The 17,763-nt window shown below is 45.1% G+C and overlaps 1 protein-coding gene across 1 annotated transcript; it reads right to left on the bottom strand.

Moving 5' to 3' along the window:
- Positions 1–1,630: 1,630 nt before the first annotated feature.
- Positions 1,631–17,015, bottom strand: CLDN11 (claudin 11). The gene is made up of 3 exons (XM_054480988.2): positions 16,502–17,015; positions 12,427–12,591; positions 1,631–3,191 (listed from the first exon to the last, which is right to left on the bottom strand). Exons 1-3 carry the CDS (start codon positions 16,725–16,727, stop codon positions 2,959–2,961), a joined length of 624 nt encoding a protein of 207 aa, XP_054336963.1. The 5' UTR covers positions 16,728–17,015; the 3' UTR covers positions 1,631–2,958.
- Between the last annotated feature and the right edge of the window lie 748 nt (positions 17,016–17,763).

Raw genomic sequence — 17,763 nt, 5'->3', positions numbered from 1 at the left:
AATGACAATATTTTGGATGTACTGGATAAAATAAAATAAATTAATTTCACTTGTTTATTTTTAGCTTTTGAAATGTGGCTACTGGAAAATTTTAAACAGCTCACATCGTATTCCTAGTGGACAGTACTGTTCTAGAAGCGCATCAACCTCTCCTCCATCAAACTGATACTAAACCTAACACTAGAGTTATGACCTCCAAATTGGGATTCCCTCATTAGTCAGGGAGTGGTCAGCTAGGAGCGATTTGGGAGTCTCTCTTCTTACACTGAAGGGAAAAGTGGAGCTCATGCAGCAGCCCTCTTATGAGAGAAAGCAAGCAGCAGCTCAGGGAAGGAGCGGGCGAGTCAATACATCCATAAGAGAGGAGACCCTCTTAATGACACTTCTGACACAAGCTGGTGGTTGTGAGGGAAGGGATCATAGGGTCTGAAGCCTCCTCATCCACTCCCTCAAATGCTTTTTGCTCCCTTCTGGTTCATAATCGTTATACCCTGACAAGTTTTAATGAGGTAGGGAGGGTCCTCCAATGTAGTCACATGACTTTTATCCTTACAAAAGCTATATTATAATAGCTAAGCAAATATTTTAGTTAACATAAAAATTGTCTTCTATGGCCAGGCATGATGGCTCATGCCTGTAATTCCAGCACTTCGGGAGGCTGATGCAGGAGGATCACTTGAGGCCAGGAGTTCCAGACCAGCGTAGCCAACATGGCAAAACCCTGTCTCCACTAAAAATACAAAAATTAGCCAGGTGTGGTGGCACATACCTGTAGTCCCAGCTACTTGGGAGTCTGAGGCACAAGAATCACTTGAACCCAAGGGGCAGAAGTTGCAGAGAGCCGAGATCGCACCACTGCTCTCCAGCCTGGGCAACAGCGCGAGACTTCTTCTCAAAAAAACAAACAAAAAAAAGACTATCTTTTATGTATAAGTAATTTAGAAATACTTTCCAACGGGTTATAATCAAAACTACACAAATTTCTACAAAATGGCTAGCCCAAATTGGTATTTCCAAAGAGGAAATGTTTGCCAATTATTTCAGCTAATGAAATTAGTATTTTATTTGGAAGAAGTCTGCCAAAATAGATTGCAATGTGTTTTCTTAGACCAGGCCCGTAACTTGACAGAGTTTCTGGAACAGAAAACAAATAAAAATCAACTCAATGTGTCTTTGTCCAAAATGTCCAAACAGCTGCATATGTATGTTTGAATGAAATGTATTTAGATATTATTACTTAAAGATCCAATAAAATAGGTTTCTTTAATTCTCCTTTTATACCTAGCCAATCAATTCCTTTACTAAGTGTTCAAAATAGATGAAAGACATTAACTGCATAATGCTGAGAACTTTGTTTCTGATTGCTGCCCATTGATCGATGATTAAAGATGCCATAAAGTCATCCCACTTAAGAAACCTAGAGAGCACTGAGGTTACGCTTTCATGACCACAAATTACCACTGCGATACAGTGAATAAAACATAACTTTTTAATTATTCAAGGCAAGGCAGAATTACTTGTTCCTGAATCACTGATCAGATTCCCTGTAAATTACCAGTAGAGATTAATGAGATTTTTTTTTTTAAATCAATAATGATACCTCTGGATACAACAGAAGATCGAAGGCCAGTTTTGCAGACAGTCTGTTATTTTATTGCACAGATTTCACTTAAAGAATAAAATGCACCATCAGTATTTGGAGAGTCTGGGGTCTCAGATACTGATATACCATCAGTGTTTACACCCGTAAAGCCAAATTCAGCAGTACAATTTATGTTAAACAACATCACTTCAAGATGGCTAACAATGCAAATAGAGAGAAAAGTGGGGGAAAGCTTTAAAAATGTGTTAGTTTGAAGCATATGAAAATGTATGATTAAAAACTACATCATACAAACCTGAAATCAAAAATGTTTTGTGGAACATCAGTTAAAGTTATACTCACTTGCACTGTTATTTATTGCATAAAGTCTATGTGGTTCATTTCCTTCATATTGATGAATTGAGGATTTCAGGAAAACCATGGTTATAAAAATGATCAATCTTGAAAAAGTATGTACAGATAAATGTAAAATCACAAACTAAAAAATATCCCTACCCCTGGCCCTCAACTTACAAAAGGGAAAGTTTCCCATGGAAAGTTCGTTCCACTATTGCCCTCCCTCCCCCATCCCATGTCCCCAGTGCTATCTTTTTCTGTCTCGTACAAGTAAATGACCTTGAAGGGAAGAAACAAAAGCCATCTTTATGAGGCTCCCATTGTCATCTGTATCGGTTTGAAAAGCATCTTGGCCGGTGCCGTGGCTCACTCCTATAATCCCAACACTTTGGGAGGCCGAGGCGGGAGGATACTTTCAGTCCAGGAGTTCGAGACCAACCTGGGCAACATAGGGAGCCCTCATCTCTACAAAAAACTTAAAAATTAGCTGGGTGTAGTAGTGAACGCCTGTAGTCCCAGCTACTTGGGAGGCTGAGGCAGGAGGATCACTTGAGCTGGGGAGGTTGAGGCTACAGTGAGCCGAAATCACACCACCGCACTCCAGCCTGAGCAACAGAGTGAGGCCCTATTTAAAAAAAAAAAAAGTGTCTTGTATTTCTCTTCCTCACCCCCACCTAACTCAGTGATGTTTGCAAAACATTTGAAATTTAAAGAAACAAAATATATATAATATATTTTTAATAAACAGCAAAGGAATGCCCAAGAAAAGAGCTAATAGGGGCAACACCATGGGAAAAAAATGTCTGGGCATTATCTGAGCTAGAGATTTCTTTTAAGGCAACCAAAAGATGGGGGAAATGGGGAGAAGTTAAGACTACAAAATGCCAGACAGGATGCTTTTCTAGACCTTTGGCTTTAGAGCCTGGCAGAGGAGTGGGCTTCCCCCCACTGTGATGAGCAAACCTAGGGCCCTGGGCCCAGCATCTAACAGCACCTCTGTGGGCAGCCGGGCAGCCCTCTTATACGTGGGCACTCTTGGCATGAGTCGGGGAGCTAGAGCCCGCAGTGTAGTAGAAACGGTTTTCTCCAAAGGCCTGGGCATCTCCAGCGCAGCAGAGGATGACACAGCCACCCACGAGGCACAGCACAGCACCAATCCAGCCTGCATACAGGGAGTAGCCAAAGCTCACGATGGTGGTCTCACGGTGGGCGCACACAGGAAACCAGATGGTGGCAACAATGGCGCAGAGAGCTGGAGAGACATGGAGAGGCCGTGACTGGGCGCAACCATCACACACCAAGCACGTGGGCAGGCCCACTCCTCCACATACACACACTTGTGGCTTCCAACCAGCTCCAAAAAGCTCCATACACACAGCTCTGCTCCCTCAACACTGAACCAATATGTAGCAGTTGGCATCTGTAGAAGCAGCTGACTGCTGGGTCCTTATTTTTTTCAGCAGGTGGCAGAAACAAAATAATTCCAATGTAAAAACCTAGAAATAAACCATTTAAGTCCAAAAAATATTTATTTGTATTTACTTGTATATCAACACTTCATATCTACAGTTATAATTCTAAAATTAGTATTCTTACTTAATTGTATTATAATTATCGCTTTACATGTCTATGCATCATTCTAAGCTCTGAGTTCCTTGAAGGTAGGGTCCATGTCTTACTTATGTCTACCTTAGTACAAGGCAAATAGTATGTGCTCAACGTAGACCAGTTGAATGGCTGAATGATCTGAGCTATTCAAAAATGAGAAACAAGATGGCAGCCACCTCAATTTTCCACTCTATTTTCTCAGTTTGTTCAATTCACATTACAAAGATCTGGAGAAGGTATGAAATTTCTCTTGCTGTGGTGAATGTTGCTAGATGAAAATGGAGTACCAGATAAAGGTTCAAGTTTGTGTTACGCTGTTCACAATCACAAAATCCCAACACACAAATGAACAGTCCTTGGAGTAGAAAAACTCACCCATTCAAGGGTCAAAATGGTAGAACTTTACTTACGGTCTTGCACCAATCAATCTAATCTTCATTTTGGTTTTGATTTTATAGAGTAAAATAAGAAATAGCTTATATATCATGTAGTTTTTCACCTCTTTATAAGCAAAGTAACAAAACATGGGCAGGCAAGATGCTATAAAGACTTTTTTTTAATTTTTTTCAAATCTCTAGACCAGCACTGTCAAATGGAGTGGCCACAAGTTATGTGGGACCATTGATCATTTGCCATGAGGCTAGTGAGATGAAGAACTGAATTTTGAATTTTCATTAATTTTAATTTAAATGGCCACATGTAGCTAGTGGCTACTGTACCGAACAACACAGCTCTAAACAAAGTAACTCCAAACCTCTTTAAGTTGAGATGGCACATTAAAGTTGGCAGACAGAAAAATAATAATAACAATAATAATAACAATGAGGTTTCCATCAACAAATTCAAGACAGAATACTGCACTGCCAGTCTGATGTTTGCCACCAGGGGTACTGTTATCACTTTCAGCTCAGCAAGCTTTTTTCTGATTTTTACTCATAGTAAGTGATTTTCTAACTTACTCTCTATGCCCACAGAGAAGAAATATAACTTAACATAAGCAATCAAATCTAACAGCCTTGTATATTAGTTCTAAATGGAAAAAAAGATTGGTCTTACCCATTTTGAAAGACCTTTTAAACAATCTCATCGCATTTGTGTTGCTTGTAACATAGATTTTTATTGACAATAGATCAAGCCTACCCCACAAGCTGGATATAGATATACATAGAAAGATATGATTTCTATCCTTAAAAAGAATAGATCTCAAGAGGAAATCAGAAGGAAGAGAGTTAATTTGAAAAGCTATGAATTGCCCAGACTGGCTTTCTAACAGCCCAAATTCACTCCATTAATTATTTATAGATTATCTAAGAAGCTAAAATTGGCCAGGCATGGTGGCTCACACCTGTAATCCCAGCACTTTGGGAGGCCAAGGTGGGTGAATCACCTGAGGTCAGGAGTTCAAGACCAGCCTGGCCAACATGGCAAAACTCCATCTCTACTAAAAAATACAAAAATTAGCCAGGCATGGATGGTGGGCGACTGTAATCCCAGCTATTCAGGAGGCTGAGGCAGGGAGAATTGCTTGAACCCAGAAGGCAGAGGTTGCATGCAGTGAGCGGAGATCTCGCCACTGCACTCCAGCCTGGGCAACAGAGCACGATTCTGTGTCAAAAAAAAAAAAGAAGAAGAAGAAGAAGAAGAAGAAGAAGAAGAAGCTAAAATCTGTCCATATGCTACTTTTTTCTTAAAAAGTAAGCACAGTCATGCCAGCTTCTGTAATATTTTCATATGAGATACCATGAGAAGATGTATTTTCCTTCTGTGACTAGAATGTTCAAGAAAAGCAGTGTGTACCTGAAACCTCCCTTTCTAGCTCAGGACTTTAGAAACCTCAGATGCAGGGGAAAGTCTTTTTCTTTCTCTTCTCTGGCATGAATTCCAAATCAGGCACTCTTGGAGAACTGCTTGGCTATTATCAGAGTCTCTACTTTCAGCAAGACACAGAGAAAAACCTTTTTCTCTGTCAGGAAAGGGGACTAAAATCCTCTTCTGGAGTGTTTCAGCCAGAGAGAACTACTGTAGATTTTCCATAGCAATACACAACCTACTTACACAGCCCTAAACCTCAAAAGTGGGCATTCATTCTGCTGCGGGCAAAAAACAGCAACCTAGCAAAGGCTTCCAAACAACCAGGCTTGTTTAGAGGAAAAAGAAGGAGAGTGAAAAGCTGAATTCTGTAGGGAAAAAAGTTCTAATTCCCAAACAAGTGATATGGTTCAATCTAACCGATCTTTCCTATAAACAATTAACAGGTTTCAAAACAACTCAGGGTTCAAATCAAGTTTTATATTTTTCAACTATACTTTGTATTTACACATACAGCACATGTGCACACATGTGCAGGAAAGCATTCCCCACATCCATTGTAAACCTAACTTTCACATTTAGTTTAGATTTTATAGAATAAGACAAGAAACTGCCTCTAAATTCATTTAATTGTTCCCTTAAGCAAATAATAAGACAAGATTATCTTCACACAGGGAAATAATCAGACTCAATATCCCAAAAGTAACCATCAGTCTTGGTTTTGAGTATTTTAGGGATTTTGTTAGGTTTTATTCCAATATAAATCATTAGAAAAAGGGAAAAATCAGAAAAAGGTCTAAACATTTCATACAGTGAACCTCCATAGGGATGGATGAGTGAACAGGGGAACAAATGGATGGATAGATGAGAAGTAGTCTCATTTCAATTCTACATTTCACTTCATACACACCAAAACTGACGTCCAAAGTCATAAAATCTTATTGTGACTTTAACACACTTAAAGTCGCAAGCTCATCATTGACCTCATTAAAGATATCCTTCTCTTACAATTCACACAAAACAAGGCAAATGAGTGCCAGCAGGCTCTTTACTTCCTAGGAGACAAATGAACCCTGGGTGGAATTCCTGTGGCTCTCGAAGATGAACCACATCAAAACCACTAAAAAATGACAGACTACCACACAACATGAAAGGAAATGAGAGGCTCACTGAAAACAGTGACCTTCAATTGAACCCAAAATGAAAAATGTTTAAAAACTAAAAAAGGAGAATTTACTCAATTTCAGCAATGGTTTCAAGGGAGAAAGAGACATGTTTTGACCAGTAAAGTTAAAAATGCAAGTCAAATCATTACTTAACTTTAAAAAATGTGAAATATTAATATAACTAGCCAAAAAAATTGCCTTTCTTAAAGACATAGAAGGCCTGATAGTTTTTATTTTATTTGCAAACCCAAAAAGATGAGTTTGGAATGGTTCTCTCTGTTATTTGGGAAAAATAAAGAAAATGTTTTTCTAGAAAGTCAGTTACCTGTAAGGTCAAGAAAACTGAAGACAGACAAAGGGAATTTTTGTTCTTTTTCTTTTTATATCATCAGAATTTATTTTTAAATTAAGTCTCTAAAAACAAGACAGAGTAATTTTAGCACTCAGATTTTTCAGTTTTTCTCCTCTTTTGCCTTCAGAAGATGCAATAGTTAACTACAAAAGGTGGGAGGGGGTTACCATTTGTTGTCGGAAAACAGAAAGTAAAACCGAGGCATATTCTTAGCTAAAAATGAGGAGGAGAAGGGGGAAGAGAAGGGAGAGAAAGGGAAGGGAGAAGAAAGCTTCACTATGTAAAGGCAGATATATCTAAACCTGGTCCTCTCATAAGTAGAATTCCCTGCTCTTCAAAGAATAAAATTGTTTGCCCCTTTTGAGAACAAGTTTCAAATAATGCAACACAATACATTCTTTAATTGAAAACATATGCCTTGATAAAAACTAAGAATGATGGTGACATGACCAAACAGAAAATATTTGAGAAGTCCATTTTAAAGCAATGAAATGTAAGTGTGGCTTTTAATCTCTTTAAAGATGAGATGACACATGGTAATACATGGAGTTAAATAAACATGAAGTTAAATAAAATCAATACAGGTATGTTTGACTTTGGAGGTAACAACTGAGAGAAAGAGAGACAGACAGACAGCCAAAGAGGCAGAGAAAGACAAGATCAGTAGACACTGACATTTCTTCCTCCTTCCAATAAATCTCCTTTTTTTTTTTTTGGATAGGATCTCTGTCATCCAGGCTGGAGGGCAGTGGTGCAATCTCGACTCACTGCAGCCTCGTTCTCCCGAGCGTCGATCCTCAGCCTCTCAAGTGGCTGGGATCACAGGTGCACACCACCAGGCTGGCCTAACTTTTCTATTTTTAGTAGGGATGGGGTTTTGCCATGTTGGCCAGGCTGGTCTTGAACTCCTGGGCTCAAGCAATCTGCCCGCGTCTGCCTTCCAAAGTGCTAGATTACAGGCATGAACCACCATGCCTGGCCCCAGTGAACCTTTTTTCAAGCTTTGTCACTTTCCACTGAAAGGACTTTTTCTTTTTTTTTTTTTTTTTTTTTTTTTTTGAGACAGTCTCACTCTGTCGCCCAGGCTGGAGTGCAGTGGCATGATCTCAGCTCACTGCAAACTCCGCCACATGGGTTCAAGCAATTCTCGTGCCTCAGCCTCCCGAGTAGCTGGGATTACAGGTGCCTGCCACAACTGGCTAATTTTTGTATTTTTTGTTTTTTGGTTGGTTTTTTTGTTTTTTGTTTTTTTGAGACGGATTGTTGCTCTTGTTGCCCAGGCTGGAGTGCAATGGCGTGATCTCGGCTCACCACAACCTCTGCCTCCTGGGTTCAAGTGATTCTACTGCCTCGGCCTCCCGAGTAGCCGGGATTACAGGCGTGTGCCACCATGCCCTGCTAATTTTATATTTTAAGTAGAGACAGGGTTTCTCCATGTTGGTCAGGCTGGTTTCGAACTCCCGATCTCAGGTGATCCAGCCACCTCAGCCTCCCAAAGTGCTGTGATTACAGGCATGAGCCACCACGCCCAGCCCTGAAAGAACTTTTAAAAGCATCATTTCTAGCACAAAGCAAAATTTTCATTAAAATCATTTAAATTATTCTGACTTCTTACATTAGTAATAGCAAAAAAAAAAATCTTTCTTGATATGCTATCTAAGATTTCCTTTAAAAAATCTGAAGACTGGAAGAAACGAAGAAGTGGAAAGATGAAGCATATATTACAGCCATGAGTTGATCACTGTTGAGGAGGTTGGGTTCACAGGAGTTTATTATACTATTCCTCTACTTTTACATAGGTCTGGTATTTTCCACAATAAAAACATTCTTAAAGACCTTCTTGGCCGGGCGCGGTGGCTCACGGCTCAGGAGTTCGAGACCAGCCTGCCCAATATGGTGAAACCCCATCTCTACAAAAAATACAAAAATTAGCCGACCATGGTGGCACATGCCAGTAATCCCAGCTAGTCGGGAGCCTGAGGCAGGAGAATCGCTTGAACCCGGGTGGCAGAGGTTGCAGTGAGCCAAGATTGCGCCACTGCACTCTAGCCTGGGCGACAGAGCAAAGCTCCGTCTCAAAAAATAAAAATAAAATAAAAATAAAAAGAAGGAAATTGACGGGAAGAATACCCAGCTGCTCTCTGGGTATTCTTTTAACCAGCTAACCAACAATAACAATAATAATAACCATTTATTGAGCACTTACAATGTGCCAGATCCTATGCTAAATAATTTTCACACATCATTTCACTGTTTTTACTAACCTGAGAAGCAGGCGTTATTGTTCCCATTTTATGAAAGGGACCAGAGACATTAAGGAACTGCCCTAGTTCACACAGCTAGAAAGTAGTAGGTTCCAGATTCAGCACAGTTGGATCTGACTCCGACTGATAAGATCAAACAATTCAGGGCACAGGCACCTCCTGCCTTGGTAGGGACTCTTGAAAAGCCACAAACAGATTAGCCTCAAATCCACCACAGATCTGAGAGCCTGCTGCTCCTGTGCTACTCATCTGGCTTTAGAAGCAACTGGCTCCTATTTCTTCCTCCACAGCAGGAACCAAACCCTCACACCATTAAACGTAACTGCTGAGAAGATAAAGTTGTACAACAGACACAATTTTTTTAAGCTTTCACAAAAATAATTACAGATTTTCAGGGTCAGGAAAAACTGATTTTAATTAGCAGTGTTCACAGTTCCCATACCAGGACTAGCTGTGACACTGTGTCCAGTTCCCAGGCCCCCGAAACCCAGGAGGTGCCTCATCTTCTTTGGTCGAATGAGGTGTGTTTGTTCAGCCCCAATTCAGTGACCCTGAGGACCCTGCACAGGCCTAGCGCTGGCTTCTCTGGGGGAGTGACAGAAACCAGTCCAGAGCAACACAAAGGGAGCCTTCACTCCCCGTGCTCCTCCCACCACTGCCAACAGGGGAAACAAGGCACTTGGGGCTCCGTGGTGAGAAGACCTAGAGGAGATCAGCAGGTGCCATGCTTGAGACAATGAGCTTTACATTTCCAGAGCTAGCTCGTTCCAGTCAAAACAACATCCAACCCAAAGGCAGTGGTGACCCACTGAGAAACAAATCCGGATAGGAGCAAAGCAGGCAGACAATATCGGAAATGCAAGGCCGTAAAAGGGCAATGAGGGGACTCTGGTGAGTGTCCGGAAGCGGGCAGCCTCCTTGGGTGGGGTCAGATCCCTCCATGTCCTGCTTCCCCCATAGTTTCACTCCAGACAGGCAAACAGGGACTGAGGCACTCACCCACTCCCCAGCCCCACCTCGCTTTCTTCCTCTGTGATTCTGCCTATCTATATCAACCCACTTTTAGAAGATAAAGAAAAACAAATTCAGCTAGGAACTTTCAAACCACCGGTTGCTTTTTCCTTCAATATCCCTGATTATTCAACTAAACAATTCTGTTGTTTTTAGAGTTTTTTAAACTATGTATACTTTGCTTTTATCCCTCTGTTTTCCAGTGTTTGTATGTTTGTTTTAGTGTGTTCTCTTACTTGTGGATACCTGTGACATTCATATGGAAGGCCAGAATTTCTAAACATGAGCACCCAACACAACAGACCCACCTTTTGGCTCTGCCATCCTCAGAGCCCAAGAGAACCTTCCGGGGCTTCTGTGAGAATGTAAGGAAAGTAACAAACAGCAAGTGTCTAGGAGAAGGGTTTCACCTGGATTCTGCAAACCCAGTTTACTTGTGGATCTTTGACTTTCCTGTTGGAAAGGGAGTCAGACAATAGATCTGACCTCCATAGAGCACTGCAAGAGGGGGGCCCTGTGAGTCAGATAAAGCACCGGATGCTGATATGTGTTCCGTGTGATGCTGGCACACAAATTCTTTGTGGCTGGAACCAAAATTTCCACATCCAGATTTTTCTCTGGAAATTACAGTGGTCTTTTCACTCCTGCTAACACACACACACACACACACACACCCTTGTGGCTTCACAAGAACCTGCAAACCTCCGTCCCTTTGCAATCCTGGAAAATGGTGCCCCACCTCTCATGTCCCCTCACCTTACTGGTGTCATTGTGAATGTGAGGCCTCCAGATGGGCGGTACCCACCACTAAGTGGCATCAACCCATACAGAACCCTGACCCCTTATCCTTACCCCTCAAATTCATCTGATATGTCAATCTGGGGGTATGAATTCCTTGTTTCAGAAGAGCATGATTTTATATCTAACCCATATCCAGACTAATTTCTTCTCACTGATATGTGCACTTTGCAACAGGAGTTGTTGTTCTTAAAATTCATATTGTCTATTAGGATTTAGAATGTGCTAATGAAACTAGCATCTGAGGGGGAAAAAAAGGAGAGAAATTAAATCACTGACGAGAATAGAGCTAGAAGGACCCTCCATAGGTTGTTAAATGAAGCCCTCTATGTGCAGGTATAATCAGCAAAACCAAATGAGCACATGCCATTTCCTGTCCCTGGACTGTCCCTCCCCTCAATTCCTGGCCAGCCCACCTCCTCTTCAAGTCTCGGGGCTTACTGCTGGGTTCTTCTGCTCTGGAAACTCATCCAGTCCGGGTTAGGTGCCTTCCTATGTGTATGCATAGCCTATATACCTTTTCTACATGAGCACATACCATATTCTATTGAGATGTCCAAGTACACTCAAAGCAAAGACGGCCTGTTTTCCCCAGTGTCCCCAGTACCTATCATGGTGCCTGGCCCACATGCGCAAGGAAGGCTTACTGAGTTAAAGGATGGAGCCATCACCTGGTGGTCTAACCACCCTCAACTCCTGACTTTTCTCTTGCCCTCTTCTTTACTTTTTTCTTTCTTTCTTTCTTTCTTCTTATTTTTTTTTTTTTTTTTTGGAGTTGCACTCTTTGCACTCTGTCACCCAGGCTGGAACGCAGCAGCGTGATCTTGGCTCACCGCAACCTCTGCCTCCTGGGTTCGAATGATTCTCCTGCCTCAGCACCCCCCTGAGTAGCTGGGATTACAGGCGTGCACCACCATACCTGGCTAATTTTTGTATTTTTAGTAGAGATGGGGTTTCACCATGTTGGCCAGGCTGGTCTTGAACTTCCAACCTCAGGTGATCCGCCCACCTCGGCCTCCTTCTTTATTAACTGAGCTTCTCAGTCTTGCCTGCACATAAGCATCACCTGGGAAGCTTTCAAAAAATATCTTTGCCTGGCCTGATGCCCAGAAAATTCTGATTCAATTGATCTGCTGTGGGACCTGGGCATAGGTGTTCAAAAAAGGATTCTACTGTGAAGACTGAGAAGGCTTCCATCTTTCAGGTCTTTCCCTTAGGTATTTCCTACCTTCAAAATCCTCTTTCTCTTTCTCTTTTTAAACTTACTTTCATGGTCAGTGACTCCCAGAGACATTACTTAGCCCTCTATGTAAACTGCCCATAAAATACAAAGGGATACAGATTGTGGGAGTCCATCCCCCACTGGCTTCACTTGGCTTCTTTTCACATTTCTCTTGAACTTGAGAAGGCAGCAACCACAAGATCTGAGATTCATCAGGCTCCCTCATAGGTAGGGTACCACTGAGAAAGCTGTCTTACCCAGCAGAATGAGCAAAACACCAGCTAGCTGGGCCCGCCTGTACTTAGCCACACCAGGCTCCTGGCCCATCCGGATACAGGGAAGAACAGTCAGCAGCAGTAAAATGGCCGGCAGACCCAGGACAGAGGCAGCAATCATCAGGGCGCGGCAGGCCTGCACGTAGCCTGGGAACAAGAGAGCAGATGGGAAAGGTTAGACCACAGGGTTCTCTTGCTTCCTGAGCCCTGCCTTAGGGGAATTCAGCACCATCTCCCTTCCTCCTTCTTGGCGGATTCCAGGACTTAGAAGGTGCTAATGTTGTCCAAGGTCACTAAGCACTTTTCAACTTTTAAAACAACTCAGCAAGAAAAAAGGGGGCTGGAGAAACTAAATGGGGACCCCTGGTTTAGGCCACTTGGCCAAGCTTCCAGGATGGAGGGGCCAAGAGTCCATTTACATTATTACATCCCCCTGAGAAAGTTCAGATGAAAACTCAAATCTCCCAAGAATCATTCTGTGAGGGCCTCTATTGGTTCCAGTCTGCTATTGATAGCTCTACCTTTGTGACCTTGGGCAAGTTACTTAACCATGATACCTTACTTTCCACATCTATAAAGTAACAACAGGCCAGGCATGGTGGCTCACACCTCTAATCTCAGCACTTTGGGAGGCCAAGGCAGGCGGATCTTCTGAGGTCAGGAGTTCAAGATCAGCCTGGCCAACAGGGTGAAACCCCGTCTCTACTAAAAATACAAAAATTAGCCTGGTGTGGTGGTGTGTGCCTGTAGTCCCAGCTACTCGGGGAGGCTGAGGCAGGAGAATCGCTTGAACCTGAGAGGCGGAGGTTGCAGTGAGCTGAGATCGAGCCACTGCACTCCAGCCCAGGTGACAGAGCAAGACTCTTTCTCAAAATAAATAAATAAACAAACAAAGTATCGATAATAATATAACAGTACCTACATCTCTCTAACAGAATTCTACTGAAGATTACATTAGTTAATTTATGCAGTGCTTAAAACAGTGCCTATACCAAATCCTCAAAAAAGGTTAGTTGCTGTCATTGGTGTTCTTTGTCTGTCTCAGTGCAGTGCTTTCATCTCCAGGTGTCCTAGGTGATTTTCTCCTAACCATGTGCTTTCATTCACATTGGCTGTGGCCCTAACCCAGACTAAACTAAGACTCAGGCTTCCTCTCTTTGCTGTCTCCCCAGAGGCTGCTGTCCTCATGGATCCTGCCCCTAAAGGGTTGGGCCCATCTCCTGCCTCACCCACAGTGCCCTGGGCATCCTTCCCCAACTGTCCATCATTGTTTAAAAGGCATCTCTCCAGCCCTCAGGATTCCTGGAGGGCAGACACCTGCCTTGGTATTCACAGAGTTAACACAGTGCCCACAACAGATCATGGAAACAATTGCGAATCAAGGAACAAGAGAACTGAAAAATAGAAGAGTAGAGCAAAACTACATGAACTTTATCCTGTCAAGTAAAATGCCAAGTAAAAGCTTTATTAAGAAACAGATTACAATATGTGTCACATTTATTTAGAATAAATCTGACAAGATACTGGGAGAATTTCACAGACAAATTTGTTTCACTTTTAAATGTAATGTTTCTCATTAAAACTCTCCCTCCTCTTAAAAAAGGCAGGGGGGCGGGGGGCATTTATTGCCCTCCCTTTTTTGCTCAGAAGAAACTAGTACTAGCGGCCTGGGTGAGGCAGAGTTAATAGCAAAGCCAGGAAACTAGCCCGACATCTGCCTGACACACTAGGACCAGCACGTGCAAAAAGGCCTAACTTCAACGCTGTCTCTTAGCAAGGAACGTTTTGCCAGAATTCAGACTTCACAAGGGCCTTCTTCTAGCACTGCCCATTTCAGCCCTTTCAGAATTAAAGATAATCAGTCAAGTGTCTACTGACTTGAAGATCTCCAGAAAGGAGCTTCAGGAAGTCTGAGGCCCATCCCCTGACCCAGCCGTCCACCCCTGCGGCTTGTAGAGAGCCAGCACTCACACAAAGGAGGCAGTCAACTGGCAATGCAGGTTCTGAAATCCATGGCACTGGCTGTCCACATGCTACAGTGCCAAGGCCATGTCCGGACACCAAAAGATAGGGACTGAGGACTGTTCCTGCCTCCACCCAAAGTATGAGGGAGGGGAAAGGCAGGAAGGACTAGCGCCGCCCACCACCACCCCACCCCCCCCCCCCACCCCCAGTATGCACTCCCCTCTGGAGGACAGCCTTTGTTCTCTGAAAACAAACCACTTGGCACTGAATGCTCAATAAAGTTAATTTCAGGAGAAGGAAGCAAAGGTAATTTTGTGCTTCAAAGATCCCTACAAATACCATGCCCAGCTTTTAATAAAGTACTATAGCTACCATTCATGAAGCATCTAGTATCTCAAAGGAGATTACATTTCTAATCTCATTTAATCCTCAAATAATCGTGAAAGATGGGTGGTTGTTCTGATTTTAACTTTTAAAAGAAGACAACCGTGGTTCACTGAGGCTAGCAATTTGTCCCCCCTCACCCAGATTGTGAGTCCTGGATCCCGGAGGCTGGCCCGGGTCTGCCAACACCAGCATTAGCCAAAGCTGAGTCTAGATCTGGGTTCATTGACTTCTGGCCTTCTGAAAGTTCAAAATGAAGGAAAGGATAGCGTAAGGCAAACCAGGCAAGCACTGCCGGCAGCTACTGTGTGCCAGAGGCCATGCCAGGTCCAGAAGAGGAAGCAAACAGAATAACAGGACGCCATCTCTATCTTCAAGGAATTTAAAACGTAGTGGGAGAACTTCACTCACGAACAATCAACAAAAAACACCATAAAATGTGCCTTTGTGGGGATAAGAGCCAAGTACTAGGCAGCAAGGAGGAAGGAGGGATTCAGATTCCGACTGAGAGGACCGGAAATAGGGCGCGCTTGGAGGAGGCTTAAGGGGCGAGCAGAGAGTCTCATCTGACTGGCGGCTTCAGGGACAGGTTTCTCCCCATCTTGAGGAAACCGGGAAAATCCCTTAAGTGAGCACAATCCACGAAGGCTGGGGGACAGAAGCCCACCTTGTAGGGACCGGGACAAGGACATGCCTTTGGGGTAGGGCAGAGATTCCAGCAGAAAACCAAGGGGGTGCCCGCGACCTCGCCATTGCCCAACCCATTGGTTTAAATCTGAATTGAGACTGTCGCCCAAAATGTTTCCACAGGACACATGTGAAGATGTGGCCCCCGGCCGCGCTAGGCTGTCAATTTTTACCTCCCCTTCCCACTCTGAGACACGCTGGAAGGGTGGCGGCGAGCGACCCTCGGCGGCGAGCGACCCTCGGCGGCGCGCTCCGTGTCTCCCCAGTTGAGTCCTCCCTCGGAGGAGCGCCCGCTCGTCCCTATCCAACCCAGCGGCGCGAAGCGGGAGCCGGCGTCACCGCAGCCCCGCCGTCTGACGCGCCCACAGCAGGGGCGGGGGTAGCGGGGGCAGCGGAGATGGCCCTGGGCACTCTGCGGGAATCAACCTGACATTTCCCAAACCAGGCAGCCCAGAGAGCCTTGGACGTGAATCGTTCAGCGGCTGGGCTGACAGAGTTAGGAGGGCTCTAACCTGGCCGGGGGCGCTTCGCCCATCCCATGAGGACCGGGAAACTCAGCCTGAGCCGGTTCGATTCTCCTGTCAGCTTGTGTTAACACGCTCCTTCTCACCTCTACGGGCGGAATCTAACGCGAAGGCTCGACGCCCCGGGGGAGGCCGGGCGGGAGGGGGAAGCACTTCGGGAAGCGGACGGTGGAAGGATGCGGGCTGGGGCCGCAGTAATTAACACGGACTCGGTTCCTATTGGGTGTTCCGGTTTGTTCATTCTCAAAGGGACTCGGCCAGCGTTACCACCGGCCACATTGCCACTATTATCCCAAATTCCAGATAAGAATACTGAGGCCTAGAGAAGTTAAGTTCGGAGCTGCCTAATTCTTCTACAACAAGGTGGGACTAGGGATGTCAAAAATATACCCAAAGGTCTTCAAGCCCCCAAAATGTCTCTGTGACCGCTGTCTAATATCCCGCTCTCTACCCAGAGGATAAGGATTTGGGAGCCGCCGCCAAGCTCGGGTCCTTACCCGGCAGGATGAGGATGTCCACCAGGGGCTTGCAGTGGTACAGCCCCGTGGCCATGACGCAGTCGGCCCACAGCCCCTTGGAGCCCAGCTCATCCAGCTTGCGGCAGGTGGGGATGGTGTAGCCGCAGGTCACCACCCAGTCATTGGTGGAGGTGGTCACGATGACGCCGATCCAGCCCACGAAGCTCGTGACGAAGCCCACCACCTGCAGGCACGTGGCCACCATGGTGGCCGCCAGGATGTCCCCGTGCCTCGCCCCTCACGGCTGTGCCTGGGCCTGGGCTGGACAGTGCCTGCCCAGGTACGTCTCTCACGCTCGCGAGCCGCTGGAGGGCGACGGCCCGAGGCGGGACACTGGAGGCGGAGGTGGGCCCCGGAGGCTGCGAGCTCGGCGGCGAAGGGCGCACGGCGGGGACAGCAGCGCTGCTGGGCAGCGCGCCCCCGCCCCCTCTTTAAGCCCAGCGGCTCCGGCCGGCGAGCACCAATCGGCGGCAGCCCCGGGGCGCGCCGGCCAATCGCGGGGCGGGGCCGGGAGGGAAGGCTGAAGGGGAACAGAGTAACCCCGGGGTGGCCATTGGGCCGCCCCGCCCTGTCCGCAGCGCAGTCCCGCGATGCAAAGTAAAACAATTCCATCCAGGTCCAAAGAAACGGAGAGCGCAAAGAGGGCGTGCGTTTGTCGAGAGTTCTGTTTTGCTGCGACTGGTTTCTCTTCTTATAGCCCCTCTCTCATCTCAGTCTCTGGGTGTCCCTTCCGCTCCGACCCTCCTCAGCTCCTCCCTGCTCGCTCCTTCTTCCCTGCTGCGAGCACTCCAAGGGCGACCGGTACAGTCCCCCGAAGACCCAGGATTGTGACAGACTGAAAAGTGCTGTAGGGACAGACGCGAGGCATTCAGTACACACAGTTACCAGAAGAAAGAAAACGATGCTTTTCAGTGGTTGAACATCATCAGCGGCAAACGTGGCCATAATAATCAACAGTAGCAACTCACATTTATTGAGCTGTGTTATATATTATGCAGATGCATTTTACATGCATTAGCTCATTTAATTCTCATAACAGCCTTTGAGGTAGGAACAAGTGTCAATTACACATACTAATGTGGTATGTGGAGTGGTGGCTCACACCTGTAATCCCAGCACTTTGGGAGGCCAAGGTGGGCGGATCACCTAAGGTCAGGAGTTCGAGACCAGCCTGATCAACATGGTGAAACCCCATCTCTACAGAAAATACAAAAATTAGCCGGGCATGGTGGTGCATGCCT

This window comes from Pongo pygmaeus, chromosome 2, assembly GCF_028885625.2.
Source record: "Pongo pygmaeus isolate AG05252 chromosome 2, NHGRI_mPonPyg2-v2.0_pri, whole genome shotgun sequence".
Classification (NCBI taxonomy): domain Eukaryota; kingdom Metazoa; phylum Chordata; class Mammalia; order Primates; family Hominidae; genus Pongo; species Pongo pygmaeus.
The sequence above is the reverse complement of the archived record's forward strand: the minus strand, read 5'-3'. Positions and strand labels throughout refer to the sequence as shown.

Coding starts and splice junctions, on each gene's coding strand:
- CLDN11 (XM_054480988.2), bottom strand. CDS start 16,727: ATGGTGGCCACGTGCCTGCAGGTGGTGGGCTTCGTCACGAGCTTCGTG. Junction 12,592..16,501: donor GGACATCCTCATCCTGCCGG/GTAAGGACCCGA, acceptor TCTTGTTCCCAG/GCTACGTGCAGGCCTGCCGC. Junction 3,192..12,426: donor TGTTTTGCTCATTCTGCTGG/GTAAGACAGCTT, acceptor ATGTCTCTCCAG/CTCTCTGCGCCATTGTTGCC.